A 21,302-nucleotide genomic window follows, 5' to 3' on the forward strand; every position below is an offset into this window, starting at 1 on the left:
CCATGCGCAAGCGCAATGTGCCTATTGGCGTTTACCGATCCTTTTTCCGGATTTTCAGCTCGGTCTTCCGGGGAAGAACTGCAGGAGGTTGGAGGTGAGGGGCAAAGAGTCAGCAGGGGGCGTGGCCTCGGTGGCGGGAGTGGGCGTGGCCTCAGATAAGCCAGGCGGGGCCTCGGCTGAGTGGGTGGGGCCCGGGGGCGGCGGTAGCGGAATAGAGCCTGGCGGGAGCAGGGCTGCTCCGAGGGGCGGGGCCGGCAGGCCCGGGCGGAGCGGGGAAGTAGCCGGGAGGGGTCGCGGGGCGCCGCGCTCAGCCTCCACCGCTGGGTGGGCAACAAGCGCGGGTCTGGCGGAGCGCGGCGGCTCTCGGAGATCGCGAGGCGACCGGGAGCGGCTGGGCCCCCGGCGGCGCGCCCCTCGGCTGGGCCGGGAGCCGCGCCAGTCGGTGCCCCCAGTCGAGCGCGGTCCGCCTCCCTCCCAGCGATCAGCCGTCCGGAGTGTGACCAGAGGGCATGCCGGATCCACCAGGGGCGCCGCCGCCTGCGCTCGCAGGCCGCGGGTGAAGAAGAAAGCACGGCCTCGCTCGGCCCGGAGCGAAGAGGTGACCCGGAGCGAAGAGGTGACCCGGAGCGAAGAGGGGTCCCGGAGCGAAGAGGCGGTCGGAAGCGAAGAGGTGGCCCTGAGTGAAGAGGTGGCCCGGAGCGAGGAAATGGCGGCAGCCGGGCTCAGCGTGACCGTCACCCACAGTGAGCGCGGGCTGCGAAAGTCCGACGGGGTCTCTGGGTTTGGCCACGTGCCCTCCCGAAGCGTGTGTCCTTGTGTTCGTCTGGCGTCCAGAAGCGTGGGATCTGGTTTGTGTCCGTGGGGCCGGCTTTTGTACGGATCTTTTGTTCAACACACCTTTCCATGTGGCTGGTGTTTTGTCTCAGGCCATTTGTTAGATCCTCGATGTCCGTGCTTCACATCGTGGTCCTGGTTGTATGTGTTAGTGTGTGCCTGCGTAGTTATTGTGGGTCTTTGTGCCTGGCTCTTTTTAGCCATGTTGTGTATGACTGCTGTGTGTCTGGACACCTACGTGTGTGCGAGAGTCTGAACTCTTGTCTGCTTTTTGAGTGAGCCTTGGGTTCAGGCGTACACTCTGGGCACCCTTTGGGTCTGCCTACTTTTGGAGTTGACACAGAACTAGACAAAGTTCTGTGTCGAGTTCTCCAGAGAGCTGAGTCCATGAGGTTTCCTCAGGACCAACTAGGGGAGACCCCAGGGCCTCAGAATCTGGTGACCAGGATTCTAGATAATTCAGGTTTAAGTGACCTTGGGATGTCTCCTTTCTAGGCAGCTGGTTTCTACTTCACATAGAAGCAGAGTTGGTAACACCTGTCCCACTCACTACATGTGGCTGTTGAGTAGGCTTAAAGCTTGGCATGATGCACCGGCACAGGCTACCTCCTTATTGTCCACATACCCAGAAAAGAATTAGCACCTCTGCTCCAAAAAGGAATTTCTGCTGTTTGAGTTTATTCATTCTTTTGTCTATTTACTGGGCACCAATCATGTATGTGCCCAGGTGTCCCCAGCGGGAGAGACCTGGAGGAAAAACATTTCCTTGCCCATTACAGCAAAGGAGACAAAAATAGTTCCTTGCCCAGTACAACACAGAGTAGAGGACAGTCAGGCCACAGGATGCAGATGGCTTGTGAAGAAAAGCACGGACTTTGAAATCAGATAGATCTGAGGTCAAGTTCTAATTCTAGAGTTGGGTCTCATTAGGCAGGTCTTAATTGGACTGAACTCATAGTTTGCTTATCTGTGAAATGGGGAATAATAGGTAGTACCTACTTCATGGGGTTGTTGTGAGAAATAAGATCACGCATGAAATGAGCCTAGTCAGCCCCTAATGCGTGTTAGGTGGTTAAAATGTTAGCTGATATCACTGATATTGTTAGTTACTATAATAAGGGAAACAAAAATCCTTGAGCAGGCCTTGAAGGCTGGGTAAATAAAGTGTCAGCCTATATTGGTTTGTGTGATAGAGTGTTCTTCAACACTTTTCTCTCTCACCAGGCAATGAGAAGCACGATCTTCAAGTTATCCCGCAAGAGGGCTGTAGTGAACCAATTGTCCAAGACCTGGCCCAGGTTGTTGAAGAGGCCACAGGGGTCCCACTGCCTTTTCAGAAACTCATATTTAAGGGTAGGTATTTCTCTTCCAGCTTTGAGCCCTCATTGCTAAAAGGCCTATTTAAAACTGCTTAACTTTAACTAATAGTAACTCTCAGTTTTCAAACGAGGACAATTCTTATTTGCTTGTTAATTCATTCATCACTTCAACAAATATGTATTGAGGACCTACTATGCACTGGACACTTGTAAACATTTGAACAGGTATTAGAGTTGAAGTCACATGAGGGTGGCAGAAATATTACCATTTTTTTTTTTAATAAATTTATTTATTTTTATTTATTTATTTTTGGCTGTGTTGGGTCTTCGTTTCTGTGCGAGGGCTTTCTCTAGTTGTGGCAAGTGGGGGCCACTCTTCATCGTGGTGTGCGGGCCTCTCACTGTCGTGGCCTCTCTTGTTGCGGAGCACAGGCTCCAGACACGCAGGCTCAGTACTTGTGGCTCACGGGCCCAGCCGCTCCACGGCATATGGGATCTTCCCAGACCAGGGCTCGAACCTGTGCCCCCTGCGTTGGCAGGCAGATTCTCAACCACTGCGCCACCAGGGAAGCCCCAATATTACCATTTTTGATGAAGCACATGGGCAGTCTTCCCTGGCCAAGTTAGATCCTCTTCCCATTGTGTGTTCAGATGGCACTCCCTACCACTTTTGCATAACTTGTATTGAAATTCCTATTGAATAATTGTCTTCATAGTCACCGAACATCTGATTCCTCTAATACAATAACAAACTCCACGAGGGCAGAGATATTGCTATGTGTCCAATGCTCGGCATAGTGCTGGCACAGAGAAGGTATTGAACAAACTTACCAGGGCCTGGATGTGGCAGGCCCAGTGGATGATGCTGATTTCTGCCAGGACACACCCACTCCCATCCCCATTCTCTGGTCTTCCCATTCCCATGGGAACCCCTTATTTTGGTATCTGATGAGGCTAAATTTATCCCGTTTGGTGCCAGTCGTAAAAAATTTAGTGATGGGAAGCATTCATATTTGTACTTCATAGTACAGCTCCTTGTCTTTTCTTTTTAAAAACATTTCATTTTAGAATTATAAAGGCAATAGAAATCCATGTTTCAAAATAGAGGAAAGCACAAAAAAGAAAATGTCCTCCTGGATAAAACCCCTCATAACAATTCAGTATATTTCTGTCCAGCCTCTTTTTGTTTGTTTGTCCTGGTATCCCAAAGTGTGGGTTCTCATTTGTGGCTTTTTTTTTTAGTTGACAAAACTAGGGTCATTTCTAGTGATCTTCTTATAACACTGGGTCATCAACATGTATTATGGCATTGAAGTTTCCTGAAAAAATGAGCTTTGATGCCTACAAAGTCTTCTGTTGTACTGATGTATAGTTAATGCGTCCCCTATTACTGAATTTTTGGCTCTTTCCAGTTTCTCACTATTATGAATAATAGTTATTGTATAACAGTTTTTGTGCACGCACATGTCCAGTTATGTGTTAGGGTAAATATCTAAAGTGAAGTTACTGGGTCAAGAAACCTTCTAAAAAAGCGTATACCAATTCATCCTCTTCTCATTAGTGAGCACACTACTTCCTATACCCTTGCTGAAATCTATTTTCACTGTTGTGCAATTGTTGCAACTTGACATCACTTTCTTCTTTGTTCAGGAAAATCTCTGAAGGAAATGGAGACGCCATTGTCAGCACTTGGAATACAAAATGGTTGCCGGGTCATGTTAATTGGGAAAAAGGTAAATTGCTTTTTCCACCAGAATACCTCAGAATCAAATGACGAAGGTCTTTTATGCATGTTTCTGTTTAGAAGGCCAAATTAGGGACCCAGGGTTGGCACTGGTGAAGTAGCGCTCTCTAAACAAATGTAGTCTCTTTTTGTTCCAGGGAGTTACCAGTTCTCATACCCTCCAGCTCCTGTTGGTTAGGGCTTTCACTCTGGGAATTAGGAGTGGTTTCACTCTGGGAATTAGGAGTGGTTATGCTGCCTCAGTAATGTGGCTTTTGTGTTGGTGGTGGAATCAGTCTGTTTAAAATAGTGCCTGAGGCAGTCCCTACTCACTTGGAGGGGAATTTGCAAGAGAGCGTTTTGTTAAAATAAACCTGTAGATTTTAAAAATAAGTACTCTGCAAACTTCAGGAGCCTCTCTTCCTTTAACCATTGTTTTTACTAAAATCTCACAAGGATAAACCCTCTTTGGCTGGAAAGAAAGGTTCAGACTAAAGAGGTGACGGAGAAAAAGAGCCAGTTGGTGAGAAAAGTAGGCCCTGGGGTGATGAGAGAGGGCCATGGCCAGCCCTGCATTGTGACACAGTGGAATTGTTGGTCCTGTGAAGTTCCCTTACTTCGAGGGAGGTGGCTGATTCAGAGTGGAGAGAGGGCAGAGATTAGCAAAGTGGAGGCAAGGAAAGTCTAGTCCAGACTTGGAACTGCCAGGAGACTGGCACTCAGTATTTGGCCACAAAGAAGAATGTGAACAATTTGGGGTAGTGTAAAAGCAGGAAGCTGCTGGCTACCAATTAAGGTGAGAGAAGGGGAAATAATCTAGATTTCTTGCTCAAGGGTCAGGGAGAATGGTGATGGGCAATGAGCAGAACCCAAGGGTTGAGTTCGAAGAAGCTTTAGGACCCTCAGTTGGAGCGGTCCTGGAGTATGTGGAACCAAGTCCAATTCAAGTCTCTTCTACCTATTTTGGGCTATGTAACCTTAAGTTACTTTACAGTAACCTCAATTTCATCATCTGAAACAGTACCTCCTTCATTGGATTGTGGTAAGGCTTAAACAATAATACAGGTAAAGTGCTTAGGATGGTACCTGGCATAGACGGGATGCTCAGTAAAAGTATTCATCTTCATCATCATATTGAATGAGAGAGCTCAGGAATTCCATTTAAAGAAAGGGTAGAATTCCACCTGTCTCACCATTCTGGACTCCTCACAGGCATTCGCTGTAATTTGTTAACGCTCCAGGCTTCAGTCCAGAATCTGCTGGTAATCAGCCCCAGGCTGAGGTTGAATCTGGCACATGAATCGGCTTTGTTCTCTGAACCCAAGCCGTCAGGGCTCTCTTGCCAGAATGTGTACCTGATACCTTCTCTCTATCTAGTCTAGAGTCTTTGTAGATAGAAAACCTTCATGTATAACCCTCCAGCTTGCCTTCTAAGAAGCAACAGAGTTAAGATGATGTTTTCTACGTCAGTGGTTTAACCCACTTGTGGTCAGATTTTTTTTCTCCTGACAGAAAAAAAAAGTTATTGACTTCATTTTATTCTTAAACATTTTAGAACAGTCCAGAGGAAGAAGCTGAACTAAAGAAGTTGAAAGATTTGGAGAAGTCTGTGGAGAAGATAGTTGACCAACTGGAAGAGTTGAGAAAAGAGCTTACTGGAATCCAGCAGGTAACTCTCTCCGTGGACTTTGTCTTTCTGCCTTCTATGGAGATACAAATGTGTGGTTACGAGGGCGGACTTTGTTGTCAGACTTCCTGGGTTCAGACCCTGGCTCTACCCTTGCTGTTACTGTGGGCAAGTTTGCCTTTGTCTCAGGTTCCTCATCTGTAAAAAGGGAGTAATGATGGTACCTCCCTTAGGGCTGTTGTGGGGATTAAATTACATAATTTGAGCCTGACATATACTAAGTGCTTGGTAAGTGTTGTCACCACTGTTATTTCCAAACCCCATCCAGCATCCATTTGTGCTCCTAGGAGAACACCTGCTGTGCTAGGATCATGTATTATCTAAAATAGAATAAGTAGCTTCTCTCAGTCTAGTCAGTTATAATGTATTTGGCAAGGCAAAGAACATCGCGTTGATTCGTAGAAGGTCCAAGCTGAGCATGATCTTGGGGTGGGCGTGGGGGTCATCCTATTCAATTCCGTATAGTATTAGAGGTGGAGTACTGAAACCAAATAAGGATGAGGAACAGCCGCAAAGCACATACTTATTTTTGATCCCTTCATTATATAACATTTATGGATGTATCTTTGTGTTTTAATTATAAAAGTAATACATGCTGATTGTACATAGCTTTTAAGAAAACATATGGTACACTGTGTGTGTGTGGGAAAAAAAAAAAAAAAAGAAAACATATGGGCACTAATATGAAAAATAATAATTACCTGTAAGACCCCCAACTCAAAGATAATCATTACTAAAAACTGGAATCTATTTTTTCATCTTAAAAAAAATTGGTATAATGTTAGGTACACTTTGTAAATTGTTCCTTCATTGGTTTAAAAAATTGAACATTTTCCCATGTCATTAAAAATGATCATACGTAACCAAATCACTTTGCTGTATACCTGAAACTAACACAGTACTGTAAGTCAACTGTAACTAAATAAAGAAAAAAAGTTTTGACTGAAAAAAAATGGTCATACTTTTCAAAACTTGCATAGTATTTCATCATATGAATGGATCATGGTTTACCTAACCAATTCTTTATTATTCATCACCTAATGTTATTTTACCATTATGCATAATGCTTCCTCTTTTTTTTTTAACATCTTTATTGGAGTGTAATTGCTTTACAGTGGTGTGTTGGTTTCTGCTTTATAACAAAGTGAATCAGCTATACATACACATATATCCCCATATCTCCTCCCTCCTCCGTCTCCCTCCCACCCTCCCTACCCCACTCCTCTAGGTGGTCACAAAGCACTGAGCTGATCTCCCTGTGCTTTGCGGCTGCTTCCCACTAGCTATCTATTTTACATTTGGTAGTATACATAAGTCCATGCCACTCTCCCACTTCGTCCCAGCTTACCCTTCCCCCTCCCTATGTCCTCAAGTCCATTCTCTACATCTGCATCTTTATTCCTGTCCTGCCCCTAGGTTCTTCACAACCATCTTTTTTTTTTTTTTTTAGATTCCATATATATATGTGTTAGCATATATTATTTGTTTTTTTCTTTCTGACTTACTTCACTCTGTATGACAGACTCTAGGTCCATCCACCTCCCTACAAATAACTCAATTTCGTTACTTTTTATGGCTGAGTAATACTCCATTGTATATATGTGCCATATCTTCTTTATCCATTCATCTGTCGATGGACACTTAGGTTGCTTCCATGTCCTGGCTATTGTAAATAGAGCTGCAATGAACATTGTGGTACATGACTCTTTTTGAATTATGGTTTTCTCAGGGTATATGCTCAGTAGTGGGATTGCTGGATCGTATGGTAGTTCTATTTTTAGTTTTTTAAGGAACCTCCATACTATTCTCCATAGTGGCTGTATCAATTTACATTCCCACCAACAGTGCAAGAGGGTTCCCTTTTCTCCACACCCTCTCCAGCATTTATTGTTTGTAGATTTTTTGATGATGGCCATTCTGACTGGTGTGAGGTGATACCTCATTGTAGTTTTGATTTGCATTTCTCTAATGATTAGTGATGTTGAGCATCCTTTCATATGTTTGCTGGCAATCTGTATATCTTCTTTGGAGAAATGTCTATTTAGGTCTTCTGCCCATTTTTGGATTGGGTTGTTTGTTTTCTTGATATTGAGCTGCATGAGCTGCTTGTAAATTTTGGAGATTAATCCTTTGTCAGTTGCTTCATTTGCAAATATTTTCTCCCATTCTGAGGGTTGTCTTTTCGTCTTGTTTATGGTTTCCTTTGCTGTGCAAAAGCTTTTAAGTTTCATTAGGTCCCATTTGTTTATTTTTGTTTTTATTTCCATTTCTCTAGGAGCTGGGTCAAAAAGGATCTTGCTGTGATTTATGTCATAGAGTGTTCTGCCTGTGTTTTCCTCTAAGAGTTTGATAGTGTCTGGCCTTACATTTAGGTCTTTAATCCATTTTGATTTTATTTTTGTGTATGGTGTTAGGGAGTGTTCTAATTTCATTCTTTTACATGTAGCTGTTCAGTTTTCCCAGCACCACTTATTGAAGAGACTGTCTTTTCTCCATTGTATATTCTTGCCTCCTTTATCAAAGATAAGGTAACCATATGTGCGTGGGTTTATCTCTGGGCTTTCTATCCTGTTCCATTGACCTGTATTTCTGTTTTTGTGCCAGTACCAAACTGTCTTGATTACTGTAGTTTTGTAGTATAGTCTGAAGTCCGGGAGCCTGATTCCTCCAGCTCCGTTTTTCTTTCTCAAGATTGCTTTGGCTATTCGGGGTCTTTTGTGTTTCCATACAAATTGTGAAATTTTTTGTTGTAGTTCTGTGAAAAATGCCATTGGTAGTTTGATAGGGATTGCACTGAATCTGTAGATTGCTTTGGGTAGTATAGTCATTTTCACAATGTTGATTCTTCCAATCCAAGAACATGGTATATCTCTCCATATGTTTGTATCATCTCTAATGTATTTCATCAGTGCCTTATAGTTTTCTGCATACAGGTCTTTTGTCTCCTTAGGTAGGTTTATTCTTAGGTATTTTATTCTTTTTGTTGCAATGTTTCCTTAATTTCTCTTTCAGATTTTTCATCATTAGTGTATAGGAATGCAAGAGATTTCTGTGCATTAATTTTGTATCCTGCTACTTTACCAAATTCGTTGATTAGCTCTAGTAGTTTTCTGGTAGCATCTTTAGGATTCTCTATGTATAGTATCATGTCATCTGCAAACAGTGACAGCTTTACTTCTTCTTTTCTGATTTGGATTCCTTTTATTTCTTTTTCTTCTCTGATTGCTGTGGCTAAAACTTCCAAAACTATGTTGAATAATAGTGATGAGAGTGGACACCTTGTCTTGTTCCTGATCTTAGAGGAAATGGTTTCAATTTTTCACCATTGAGAATGATGTTGGCTGTGGATTTGTCATATATGGCCTTTATTATGTTGAGGTAGGTTCCCTCTGTGCCCACTTTCTGGAGAGTTTTTATCGTAAATCGGTGTTGAATTTTGTCAAAAGCTTTTTCTGCATCTATTGAGATGATCATATGGTTTTTATCCTTCAACTTGTTAATATGGTGCATCACATTGATTGATTTCCATATATTGAACATCCCTGGGATAAACCCCACTTGATCATGGTATATGATCCTTTAAATGTGCTGTTGGATACTGTTTGCTAGTATTTTGTTGAGGATTTTTGCATCCATGTTCATCAGTGATATTGGCCTGTAGTTTTCTTTTTTTGTGTGACATCTTTGTCTGGTTTTGGTATCAGGGTGATGATGGCCTTATAGAATGGGTTTGAGAGTGTTCCTCCCTCTGCTATATTTTGGAAGAGTTTGAGAAGGATAGGTGTTAGCTCTTCTGTAAATGTTTGATAGAATTCGCCTGTGAAGCCATCTGGTCCTGGGCTTTTGTTTGTTGGAAGATTTTTAATCACAGTCTCAATTTCAGTGCTTGTGAATGGTCAGTTATATTTTCTATTTCTTCCTGGTTCAGTCTCGGAAGGCTGTGCTTTTCTAAGAATTTGTCCATTTCTTCCAGGTTGTCCATTTTATTGGCATAGAGTTGCTTGTAGTAATCTCTGATGATCCTCTGTATTTCTGCAGTGTCAGTTGTTACTTCTCCGTTTTCATTTCTAATTCTATTGATTTGAGTCTTCTCCCTTTTGTTCTTGTTGAGTCCGGCTAATGGTTTATCAATTTTGTTTATCTTCTCAAAGAACCAGCTTTTAGTTTTATTGATCTTTGCTATTGTTTCCTTCATTTCTTTTTCATTTATTTCTGATCTGATCTTTATGATTTCTTTCCTTCTGCTAACTTTGGGAGTTTTTTTGTTCTTCTTTCTCTAATTGCTTTAGGTATAAAGTTAGGTTGTTTATTTGAGATGTTTCTTGTTTCTTGAGGTAGGATTGTATTCCTGTAAACTTCCCTCTTAGAACTGCTTTTGCTGCATTCCATAGGTTTTGGGTCATCGTGTTTTCATTGTCATTTGTTTTTAGGTATTTTTTGATTTCCTCTTTGATTTCTTCAGTGATCTCTTGGTTGTTAAGTAGTGTATTGTTTAGCCTCCATGTGTTTGTATTTTTTACAGATTTTTTTTCCTGTAATTGATATCTAGTCTCATAGCGTTGTGGTTGGAAAAGACACTTGATACGATTTCAATTTTCTTAAATGTACCAAGGCTTGATTTGTGACCCAAGGTGTGATCTATCCTGGAGAATGTTCTATGAGCACTTGAGAAGAAAGTGTATTCTGTTGTTTTTGGATGGAATGTCCTATAAATATCAATTAAGTCCATCTTGTTTAATGTATCATTTAAAGCTTGTGTTTCCTTATTGGTTTTCTGTTTGGATGATCTGTCCATTTGTGTAAGTGTGGTGTTAAAGTCCCCTACTATGATTGTGTTACTGTCAATTTCCCCTTTTATGGCTGTTAGCATTTGCCTTATGTATTGAGGTGCTCCTATGTTGGGTGCATAAATATTTACAATTGTTATATCTTCTTCTTGGATCGATCCCTTGATCAGTATGTAGTGTCCTTCTTTGTCTCTTGTAATAGTCTTTATTTTAAAGTCTGTTTTATCTGATATGAGAATTGCTACTCCAGCTTTCTTTTGATTTTCATTTGCATGGAATATCTTTTTCCATCCCCTCACTTTCAGTCTGTATGTGTCCCTAGGTCTGAAGTGGTCTCTTGTAGACAGCATATATACAGGTATTGTTTTTGTATCCATTCAGCCAGCCTGTGTCTTTTGGTGGGAGCATTTAATCCATTTACATTTAAGGTAATTATCAATATGTATGTTCCTATGACCATTTTCTTAATTGTTTTCGGTTTGTTATTGTAGGTCTTTTCCTTCTCTTGTGTTTTCTGCCTAGAGAAGTTCCTTTAGCATTTGTTGTAAAGCTGGTTTGGTGGTGCTGAACTCTCTTAGCTTTTGCTTGTCTGTAAAGATTTTAATTTCTCCATCAAATCTGCATGAGATCCTTGCTGGGTAGAGTAATCTTGGTTGTAGGTTTTTCCCTTTCATCACTTTAAATATGTCCTGCCACTCCCTTCTGACTGAGAATGTCCATTTGTGTAAGTGTGGTGTAAAGTCTTTCTGCTGAAAGATCAGCTGTTAACCTTATGGGGATTCCCTTGTATGTTATTTGTTGTTTTTCCCTGCTTTTACTATTTTTTCTTTGTGTTTAATTTTTGATAGTTTGATTAATGTGTGTCTTGGCATGTTTCTCCTTGGCTTTATCCTGTATGGGACTCTCTGCGCTTCCTGGACTTGACTATTTCCTTTCCCATATTAGGGAAGTTTTCAACTATAATCTCTTCAAATATTTTTTCAGTCCCTTTCTTTTTCTCTTCTTCATCTGGGACCCCTATAATTCGAATGTTGGTGCATTTAATATTGTCCCAGAGGTCTCTAAGACTGTCCTCAATTCTTTCGTTCTTTTTTCTTTATTCTGCTCTGAGGTAGTTATTTCCACTATTTTATCTTCCAGGTCACTTATCCGTTCTTCTGCCTCAGTTATTCTGCTATTGATTCCTTCTAGAAAATTTTAAATTTCATTTATTGTATTGTTCATCATTGTTTGTTTGCTGTTTAGTTCTTCTAGGTCCTTGTTAAACGTTTCTTGTATTTTCTCCATTCTATTTCCAAGATTTTGGATCATCTTTACTATCATTTCTCTGAATTCTTTTTCAGGTAGACTGCCTATTTCCTCTTCATTTGTTTGGTCTGATGGGTTTTTACCTTGCTCCTTCATCTGCTGTGTGTTTCTTTGTATTCTTATTTTGCTTAACTTACTGTGTTTGGGGTCTCCTTTTTGCAGGCTGCAGGTTCATAGTTCCTGCTGTTTTTGGTGTCTGCCCCCAGTGGCTAAGGTTGGTTCAGTGGGTTGTGTAGGCTTCCTGGTGGAGGGGACTAGTGCCTGTGTTCTGGTGGGCGAGGCTGGATCTTGTCTTTCTGGTGGGCAAGACCGTGTCCGGTGGTCTGTTTTGGGGTGTCTGTGACCTTATTATGATTTTAGGCAGCCTCTCTGCTAATGGGTGGGTTTGTGTTCCTGTCTTGCTAGTTGTTTGGCATAGGGTGTTCAGCACTGTAGCTTGCTGGTCGTTGAGTGGAGTTGGGTCTTAGCGTTGAGATGGAGATCTCTGGGAGAGCTTTTGCCATTTGATATTACATGGAGCCGGGAGGTCTCTGGTGCACCAATGTCCTGAACTTGGGTCTCCCACCTCAGAGGCACAGGCCTGACACCTGGCCGGAGTACCAAGACCCTGTCAGTCACACGGCTCAGAAGAAGAGGGAGAAAAAAAGAAAGAAAGAAAGAGAGAAAGAAAATAAAATAAAGTTATTAAAATAAAAAGTAATTATTAAAAATTAAAAAGTAGTAAAAAAAAAAAAGAGAGAGAAGAAAGAAGGAAGGAAAGAAATAATGAAAGAAGGAAAGAAAGAATGAAAGAAGGAAAGAAAGAAGAGAGCAACCAAACCAAAAAACAAATCCACCAGTGATAACAAGCGCTAAAAACTATACTAAAAAATAAAAAAAAAACAGACAGACAGAACCCTAGGACAAATGGTAAAAGCAAAGCTATACAGACAAAATTACACAAAGAAGCACACACATACAAACTCACAAAAAGAGAAAAAGGGAAAATATATATGTATCTATATATTAAAAAAAAAAAAGGAGGAAGAGAGCAACCAAATCAATAAACAAATCTACCAATGATAATAAACTCTAAATATTAAACTAAGATAAACATAAAACCAGGAACAAATTAGATGCAGAAAGCAAACCCCAAGTCTACAGTTGCTCCCAAAGTGCACCACCTCAGTTTTGGGATGATTTGTTGTCTCTTCAGGTATTCCGCAGATGCAGGGTACATCAAGTTGATTGTGGAGATTTAATCCGCTGTTCCTGAGGCTGCTGGGAGAAATTTCCCTTTCTCTTCTTTGTTCGCTCAGCCCCCCCCCACCGGGTTCAGCTTTGGATTTGGCCCCGCCTCTGCTTGTAGGTTGCCTGAGGGCATCTGTTCTTTGCTCAGACAGGACGGGGTTAAAGGAGCAACTGCTTCTACTTCTGGGGCTCTGGCTCACTCAGGCCGGGGGGAGGGAGGGGTACGGATGCGGGGCGAGCCTGCGGGCGGCAGAGGCCTGGGTGATGTTGCAAACAGCCTGAGGCGTGCTGTGCGTTCTCCTGGGGAAGTTGTCCCTGGATCATGGGACCCTGGCAGTGGCAGGCTGCACAGGCTCCCAGGAGGGGAGGTGTGGAGAGTGCCCTGTGCTTGCACACAGGCTTCTTGGTGGCGGCAGTAGCAGCCTTAGCGTCTCATGCCCATCTCTGGTGCCCACTCTGAGAGCCGCGGCTCACGCCCATCTCTGGAGCTTGTTTAGGTGGTGCTCTGAATTGCCTCTCCTCGCACCCCCTGAAACAATGGTCTCTTGCCTCTTAGGCATGTCCAGACTTTTTCCCGGACTCCCTCCCGGCAGCTGTGGCGCACTAGCCCCCTTCAGGCTGTGTTCACGCCGCCAACCCCAGTCCTCTCCCTGGGATCTGACCTCCGAAGCCCGAGCCTCAGCTCCCAGCCCCCACCCGTCCCGGCGGGTGAGCAGACAAGCCTCTCGGGCTGGTGAGTGCTGGTCGGCACCGATCCTCTGTGTGGGAATCTCTCCGCTTTGCCCTCCGCACCCCTGTGGCTGCGCTCTCCTCCGCGGCTCCAAAGCTTCCCCTCCCCACCATCCCCCGTCTCCGCCAGTGAAGGGCTTCCTAGTGTGTGGAAACCTTTCCTCCTTCACAGCTCCCTCCCACTGGTGCAGGTCCCGTCCCTATTCTTTTGTCTCTGTTTTTTCTTTTTTCTTTTGCCCTACCCAGGTACGTGGGGAGTTTCTTGCCTTTTGGGAAGTCTGAGGTCTTCTGCCAGCGTTCAATAGGTGTTCTGTAGGAGTTGTTCCACATGTAGATGTATTTCTGATGTATTTGTGATCTCCACGTCTTACTCCTCCGCCATCTTGAAGCCATTATGCTTCTTTGAATGTCCTCGGACATAAATCTTTTTTGACCGTTTCCGATTTTTTTGGTAGAATAAATTCTTTGAGTTGGAATTGTTGGCTAATATATACTACATGAGATCCCTGCTCTCCACCTGTTGTCATCAGCTAACTGGTCATTAGGCCAAGCATTGTGAATAAACAGAGAGACAATTTAATAAAAATAATGTAAGTGCTGCCATTTGTTAGCATACATACATCTGTGTCAGGAATTCTATTAAAGGTCTACATATATTTCTCTTTATCCTCATGGTAACCCTCTGGGGTGTGGGTATCATGATCTCCATTTTAAAAATGAGAACACCGAGGCACAGATAGGTTAAGGAACTTGCTCAAGGTCACAAGCCAGTACAGTGCAGTCAGAATTGAAGCCCAGGCCTATCAGACTCTAAACTCTGTGCTCTTAATGTCTGCTTCTCGTGTGCGGGTAGTCACTGGTGACTGGGGGCTTCGCCAGAGCCAGGCCTCCGCAGGCATTTGTGACCCCAGTGGACCATGTAAGATAGACCATGTAATGGCCTGCAGCCTACTACAGCGCTTGGGGTGGCCCAGGGCCGGCTTTTCTGTTTTTCCCAAGAGGCGAAGTTGCGGGCCTGAGGTCTGGCCCAGCCTGTTGGGGAATGTGGACTCAGGGTGTGGCTGCTTCATCAGTGCCTCGGCTTTTGGAGATTTCCATCAGCCTCAAGGAACCCTTGCAATAACGCATCATTCCTCCACAGGGTTTTCTGGCCAAGGATTTGCAAACTGAAGCTCTCTGCAAGCTCAACAGGAGAGTAAAAGCCATAATCGAGCAGTTTATGAAGATCTTGGAAGAGATTGACACACTAGTAAGTAAATATTCAGCTGAGAAGAACTAGTTTCCTTTGATTATTTTTCAGTCAGTTTCACTCTTTCAGTATCGCACTCACTGCCTGAGGGTATTGAGCACCTATCGTGTACCAGACACTGCTAGGTCTTTGGTGAATACATGGAAAGGTAAGATGGTTCCTGATTTCTCCTGTCCCACCAACATAGGGCTTTTGTCATATTATTTATGTATGTACGTATGTATTTATTTATTTATTTTGGCCACGGCATGCGGGATCTTAGTTTCCCGATCAGGGATTGAACCCATGCCCCCTGCATTGGGAGTGCAGAGTCTTAACCACTAGACTGCCAGGGAAGTCCCTGTCATTTTTATTTATGTATGCCAGTAGCACCTAATCCTCAGGAAGCTGGGACCCAAGTGGTCCATGATCTCATGATTAGAGAAACACAGGGCTTAACTTTCCTAACACACATGTGTCTGACATTTCACTGAGCTCATTACCTGTACAGAATTCAGTCAGACCCAGCTCCTGTGAGGCTGTTGGGAATCATCGATGCCACGCTTCCTCTTAGAGATGACACAGTAATGATATCTCTAGCCTAAACTACTCTGCTTGGGATTCTTAGGGGGAGGTGGTAAAGAAGAAGCAGAAAAGCACTGTGCTTCTCCTGCCACACTGAGCTCATGGTCCAGCCAGGACACAGTATCCATGCACAGGAAACAGTGAACGGACAAAGTCCATGTTATAGATCTATGGCCCTGACACCAAGAACAAAGGGAGCTTCTATAGGGGTGAGAGTCATGGGGAGGGCCATGTAGGGTACAGATCCAGGGAAGTGATTCCTGAAAATGCATGTCATTCACATTAGTGACCTGTGGCCTGTTCGGTATACTGTAGGTATTTCTGACGTGTTCTTATGTCATTTTCACTGAGGATTATTTCTACGTCAACTTATTCTTCCGTAGGTTCTGCCAGAAAATTTCAAAGACAGTCGAATGAAAAGGAAGGGTTTGGTGAAAAAGATTCAGGTGAGTTGTGTGGTAGGGCATCACAAAGTGTAATGTGTTGGCGCATGTATCTGTTCAGAGTAGGGTAGAGTACAAGTGTGGTGTGGCCTGTCTTTGGTTCTTATATCTCAGCATGAGCCCAGAACCTAAGAGAAGAGCTCCTTCCATGTCCCTGTAATTAAATTTGGATTTAAACTAATTGGGAAGGAAGATGGCCGGAGAGCAGATAGGACTGACATGTTATACTGATCTGATGGACAGGACCCCCTGAAATCGTGCACTTGCAGTGGCCTGGCTTCCTGTCCTCAGCACCCTTTGGAGGTTGTTGGCATAGAGCACTGTCAGAAGCCCTGGTCCTGTGCTTCCTCTACCTCCCCCTCCTTCCTTTGGAGCCCAGGCCATCTCCATCGCTGCACACCTGTTTCAGCCTGAGTCAGTCACCCGGGGGTTCCCCAGAGTGGCTGGGCAAAGAGCCTCTTGCGGGTGGGGCTGGCAGGGGTGCCTGGCGCCGAGTGGGCCCTTACTGCTCTGCATTTACCTTGTAGGCGTGCCTAGCTGCCTGTGATACAGTGGAGCAGAGCATCTGCCAGGAGACAGGGCGACTACAGTCCACAAACTTGGCCCTGGCTGACTGAGGTGAGGCAGAGAAGGCTGTGCTGCCTTGAAGAACAGCTCCACCAGCTCTGCATTCTCCAGAACAGAAATTACGTGCTTTTTCCGGGGCTGCTGGGGACAACTGGCTGATTGCCAGTTTTCCTTCTCTTATACCTGCTCTCAGTGAACGAGTATTGTCTGTGCAATCTTAGCGCTCCTGTCGGTTTCTCGTTCCGTCTGTGTATATCTGTGCTGTCCAGCAGCCCACCTTGTCTGGAGAGGGCCTCCTCTGCGCAAGTCTTCCCAGCTTTTTTGACCTTTGGATGCTTTCTTTGGGCTGGTGAGAGCTCTCATTTGTCCTGGGGTAGTTCTGGGTTTATCAGCTATCCTGTCTTCAGATACATGAGGCCTTTCTGCCCTTATGATCCCATAGTCCCATCTGTGTAAACCAGAATCACCAGGAGGCTACATCTGGTCAGGAATGTTAGGAATGGCTCAGAACAGGTGTTTGGCACACAGATAGTCCAAGTATCTCTCATTGTGACCTAATTCTGGAACAGCTGGCTGGGTTGTGGGTTCATAGACCCTGTCTTCACCCCCCAGTGACCCTGACCAGTCACAGGCCGTGAGGTCTCAGGGGGCCTTTCCTGGAGTGGGGCCTGTGGTTGATCCTTGGACTTCCTTGTCCCCAGGCAAATCTCTAGGAGGTTACAACCCAGAGCTGACTAAGTCTCTGCTCGAAACCGGGTCACAACCATGGCTTGGGAGGGGCAGAGAGGAGAGGCAGAGTGAATAGTAAAGCAGGGAGGTAGTGAGGGCCACCATAAACTTCTCAGGAGTTCCTTCAAAGGCATTTCTGTTAACCGTACCCTTCTGAGATCTACATGTCCTCTGAGTTCCTTCGAGGCTGTTTTTGTCTGTTTTGTGGCCTTTTCCCCCTTCATTGTTATTTAAAAAATAAAACAGTTTATATATACGTCAGCAAGCAGAAGAGTGTTTAGACTTTTTTTTCCTTTTGGTAGATGAAGTATGGGAAGCAAAAGCCTTCTGAGGTTCTAGTCTAGTTATGTTATAAAGTTGAGAGTGGCCCTGGGTGCTGGAATGATTAAACTGGTCAGCTGCCGTCACCCCATTTTTTTCACACAGTGCCCAGGAGACAGGCTTCCAACAGGCCACTCTGAGGCCAACCTTCTTTGGCAGAGAGGGAGTCTGTGAAGTCCCAGGCATTTAGGGCTGCGTGGGTGGGACTAGGACAAGGTGGTGGTTAGGGGTGGACAAGTGGACGAGGCTCGGGGCCCGGCCCGCCCACCCCCAGCTTTCATCAGAGCAGTCCAGGATTTATCTGTTTCTAGGTAGTAGCTGTGTGGCCTTGGGCCACAGCGCGTTCCTGTGTGCCAGATACCACTCTTAAGTTCTTGAGGTGTACTTGTCATTTAATCCTCACACAATCTAGGACATAGACAGATACTATCCCTATTTTATAGATGAGCTCAGGTAATTTGCTCAAGATCATAGAGTAAGTAACAAAGTCAGGACACAAACTGGGCAGCTTGATTCCGAGCCCATGGTCTTAATCTCTACCGGTTTGCCTCCCAACTGACATGGGGTTGCTCACACCCTCTCATTTTCTCTTTTCCTTCTATTTATCTCCCATGTTGGCCTCTGCACTTCCCCTCTGGCCCTCTCCAGTTCATTCTCCACAGAGCAGCTGAGTGATCATGAAGTACACATCTTACCATGTCAGTCCCCTGCTTAAAAACCTCAGTGGCCCCCATTTCTCTTGGGATAAAGGCCAAGGTCCTTACCCTGCTCCCTTCTCATCTCAGGCCACTGTCCTGTTTGTTCTCTGCTGTCAGCCACTCTGGTCTAGTTCAGGCCCTCAGGTGCTCTGTGCCCTCTCCCGACCTTGGGTCTTTGCACACGCTATTCCTCTGCTTGGACAGTTCCATGCCATCCTTCCCCTACCCCTACCCCTGTCCTAGGTGACTGCTGTTCATCCTTCAGAACGTAACTGTCTCTTCATGGAGAAACCTCACCTACTACCGTCTGAGAACATCAAGCCCCCAGGTGATATCCTCTCACAGTTTGTCATGACTTTTTATGATAAACAGCATTTATCATGGTCTATGATGATTTATGTGTGGGATTATTTGATTAATATTTGCCTTTATGCTAAACTGTGAGTTCCTTGGGTTAAGGAGCTTCTTTGTCTTGTTAACAGTGTATTTCAAGCACATTGTCTGGTTTATATTAGATGCTCAATAAATATTTGGAGAATGAATGAATGTTGACCGCACACATTAATAGTGAAATTTCCACTGCTGCACTCACCCACTGAAGCTCCGTCAGCACTGGGATTTACAGCATCCGCTAGCCATTGTCTTATTTAAGGGTGGGCTGCCCAGCAGATGTTCAGGGTAGTAACACGGCCCACTCACATAGATCTGCACATCTACAGGGCATCTCTGCCTATGAACAGGGAAGGAGTACGCCTCAGTTGCCCACTTCCCCATAACATGATCAGTCCTGCCGCAGGGGAACAAATGGGGCTCTGTGATCCCACAAACATCCTTCAGCCTCACAGAGTGGGAAGAATTCTCCCACACATTTTCTGTTCAGTCAATTATTTCTGCTTATCCTTCAAGGCACAGCTTAAAGTTTATCCCCTCTGAGAAGCCCTTCTTCATCTGGTAGTCAGGACTCTTAGTTGAAAACACCACAAACCTATTCCAGAGAGATTGTTAAAACAGAAAATTTGTTGGTAGGATGTTATCTCATGTAACTTTGGGAAGTTCAAGGGCAGTTGGGCTTCAGGAACACAAATGCTGCCTGAAATTTCTCTCTGTATCTCATTGCATGTCACTACCAGAGAGGAACTGCCTCTGTTTCCTTCTTTCTTTCTTTCCGTTTTTTTTTTTAACATCTTTATTGGAGTATAATTGCTTTACAATGGTGTGTGTTTCCTTATTTCTGATTTGAAAAATCTGGAGAATAATCTTCTGGCCAATCAGCAGTGGCCATGGCAGCAGGGTCACATGCCACAGACAGGCCTTTGGGGCCCACACTTACATTTCAGGGTGGTTCCCAGAGACAGGGCCACGGTTTCCACAACTGTAAAGTGGGGAATTAGGTCTTTCTTTCTGTGTGGTGTTCTGGCACATTGCTCAGGCTTAACCTTTGTGATTCTTCATCGTGTGAGTGGAAGCCTGGGAGGGGAGGGTCACTGAGGAGAAGCTTGGCTGAGCTCTGCCACTTGGGTCTAAGAGGGGCTTCCCACTTAGGGCAGAGACTTAGATGTCACCAATATCCACTCTTCCTACACTAAGTGAACTACTAATTTGCAGCTTAGCACGTGGCCAACCAGATAAAATAATATTTCCCAGTCTTTTTGCACTAGCATGGCCAAGAGACTACATTTTAGCCAATGGGTTGTGTGTGCATCTTAGGGAAGCATCGTCAGATGCAGTAGAGTGCCCTTTCCCCCTCTCTGTGGGCTGAGTATAGACATGATGGTTGGAATTGGAGCGGCTATTTGGACATTGGGGTGGAAACTGTTAAGGATAGCAGAGTATAATATAAAAGGAGCATGAAGTTAGCATACTACATAGGTTTGTGTGTGAGAGAAATTAACTTCTATCTGTTTAAGCCACTGTAATTTTGGCTTTTTGGTCTCTCACAGCCAGACTTGATCTTATACCAACCCTATGCAGGTGGGAAACAAGTTTCTATTGTCAATAGCCATAGAAGGGCCTTACAGGTGACCTCTCAGTCCCTGATACCTGCAGACCTGTCAGCAACAATTCCTGCCCAGGTTCCCATTTCAGTGGTCCAGGGAGTGCTGGTTCCTGTCCTCCCTGCCCCCACTTTCCTCCCAGTGTGTGTCTTCCCGCCGAGCATTTCCTGCTCCAGCTGCCTGCCCTGGAGCAGGAATCTGAGTCTGTGTGACCCTGCTGCCACCTGCCAGGCCCCTCTCCACTCTCTTCTGCCCACCACCTCCGCCACTACCAAAAGGCTCCTCCTGTAAGCCTTGGCCAAGAGCGGGTATCTGACATATACCACAGGCTGGGATCTCTGTCTATGGTGGGATTTCCCAATGCTACGTGTCCCTGTGGGCCATTGTGTGAGTGCCTGTGAGCTGTGTGTGTCCAGTGTCAACATATTGAACAACCAGTCCGAATGGATGTTGACCAGAAGAGCAGAGCAGGGTCTGGACATGATCCTGCTATGGTGGCCAGGGTGCAGGGGGACACTCAAGGGCTTGGGGCAGCACCTGTTGTCAACAATTACAGACCTAGTTCAGTATTGTAATGAGCAGTCAGATGTATGATGAATACCACCTGAATATCAGCCATGATAGTGTCAACGTGTGGGGTGTTCTGTGTGTGTGTGTGTGAGTGAGATTTGGGGTGCTGGTACAGCCCAGGGAGAAAACTGTGAGGGGTGTGGGACCCTCCCAAAGGCTGAGGCTGGGCCGTGCAGTGGCAGAGGGTACAGATTTCACTTAGGTTCTTGACCTCAGTGACAGGCCAGGCTGGGGCACACAGGAGCACTGGATAGAGCCCTGGGGACAGGGACTGACTCTCAGAGTCCTGACCACCTCGTGAAGGCAGAAGATGCCTGGGACCTCTAGGGGAACGTGTGACAGGGTTGAGGAGCACCAGAGTGATGGAGAGGACATCAGATTCAGAGTAGGGAGGACAGCAAAATTCCCCCCTATGCCAACTGCCTCCCCAGGATCCCCAAAGACACTGACCCGCTTGGCCGGGTTGTGCTGAATCTTTTGTTTCATGTCACATCCTCTCCATGCCCACCACGGTTCTCCCTGAAGCTTCATGGCTCAAGGGGCTCCTGTG

The 21,302-nt window shown here is 44.9% G+C and overlaps 1 protein-coding gene across 1 annotated transcript; it reads left to right on the forward strand.

The window, feature by feature from the left end:
* The first annotated feature begins 2 nt into the window (after window positions 1-2).
* On the forward strand, window positions 3-18,730 carry BAG1 (BAG cochaperone 1). Its single transcript, XM_007176997.3, has 8 exons — window positions 3-17; window positions 59-743; window positions 2,059-2,187; window positions 3,804-3,886; window positions 5,432-5,545; window positions 14,759-14,866; window positions 15,814-15,876; window positions 16,401-18,730. Exons 1-8 carry the CDS (start codon window positions 3-5, stop codon window positions 16,488-16,490), a joined length of 1,287 nt encoding a protein of 428 aa, XP_007177059.3. The 3' UTR covers window positions 16,491-18,730.
* The last annotated feature ends 2,572 nt before the right edge of the window (window positions 18,731-21,302 follow it).

The sequence above is a fragment of the Balaenoptera acutorostrata genome, chromosome 6 (genome assembly GCF_949987535.1).
Source record: "Balaenoptera acutorostrata chromosome 6, mBalAcu1.1, whole genome shotgun sequence".
Classification (NCBI taxonomy): Eukaryota; Metazoa; Chordata; class Mammalia; order Artiodactyla; family Balaenopteridae; genus Balaenoptera; species Balaenoptera acutorostrata.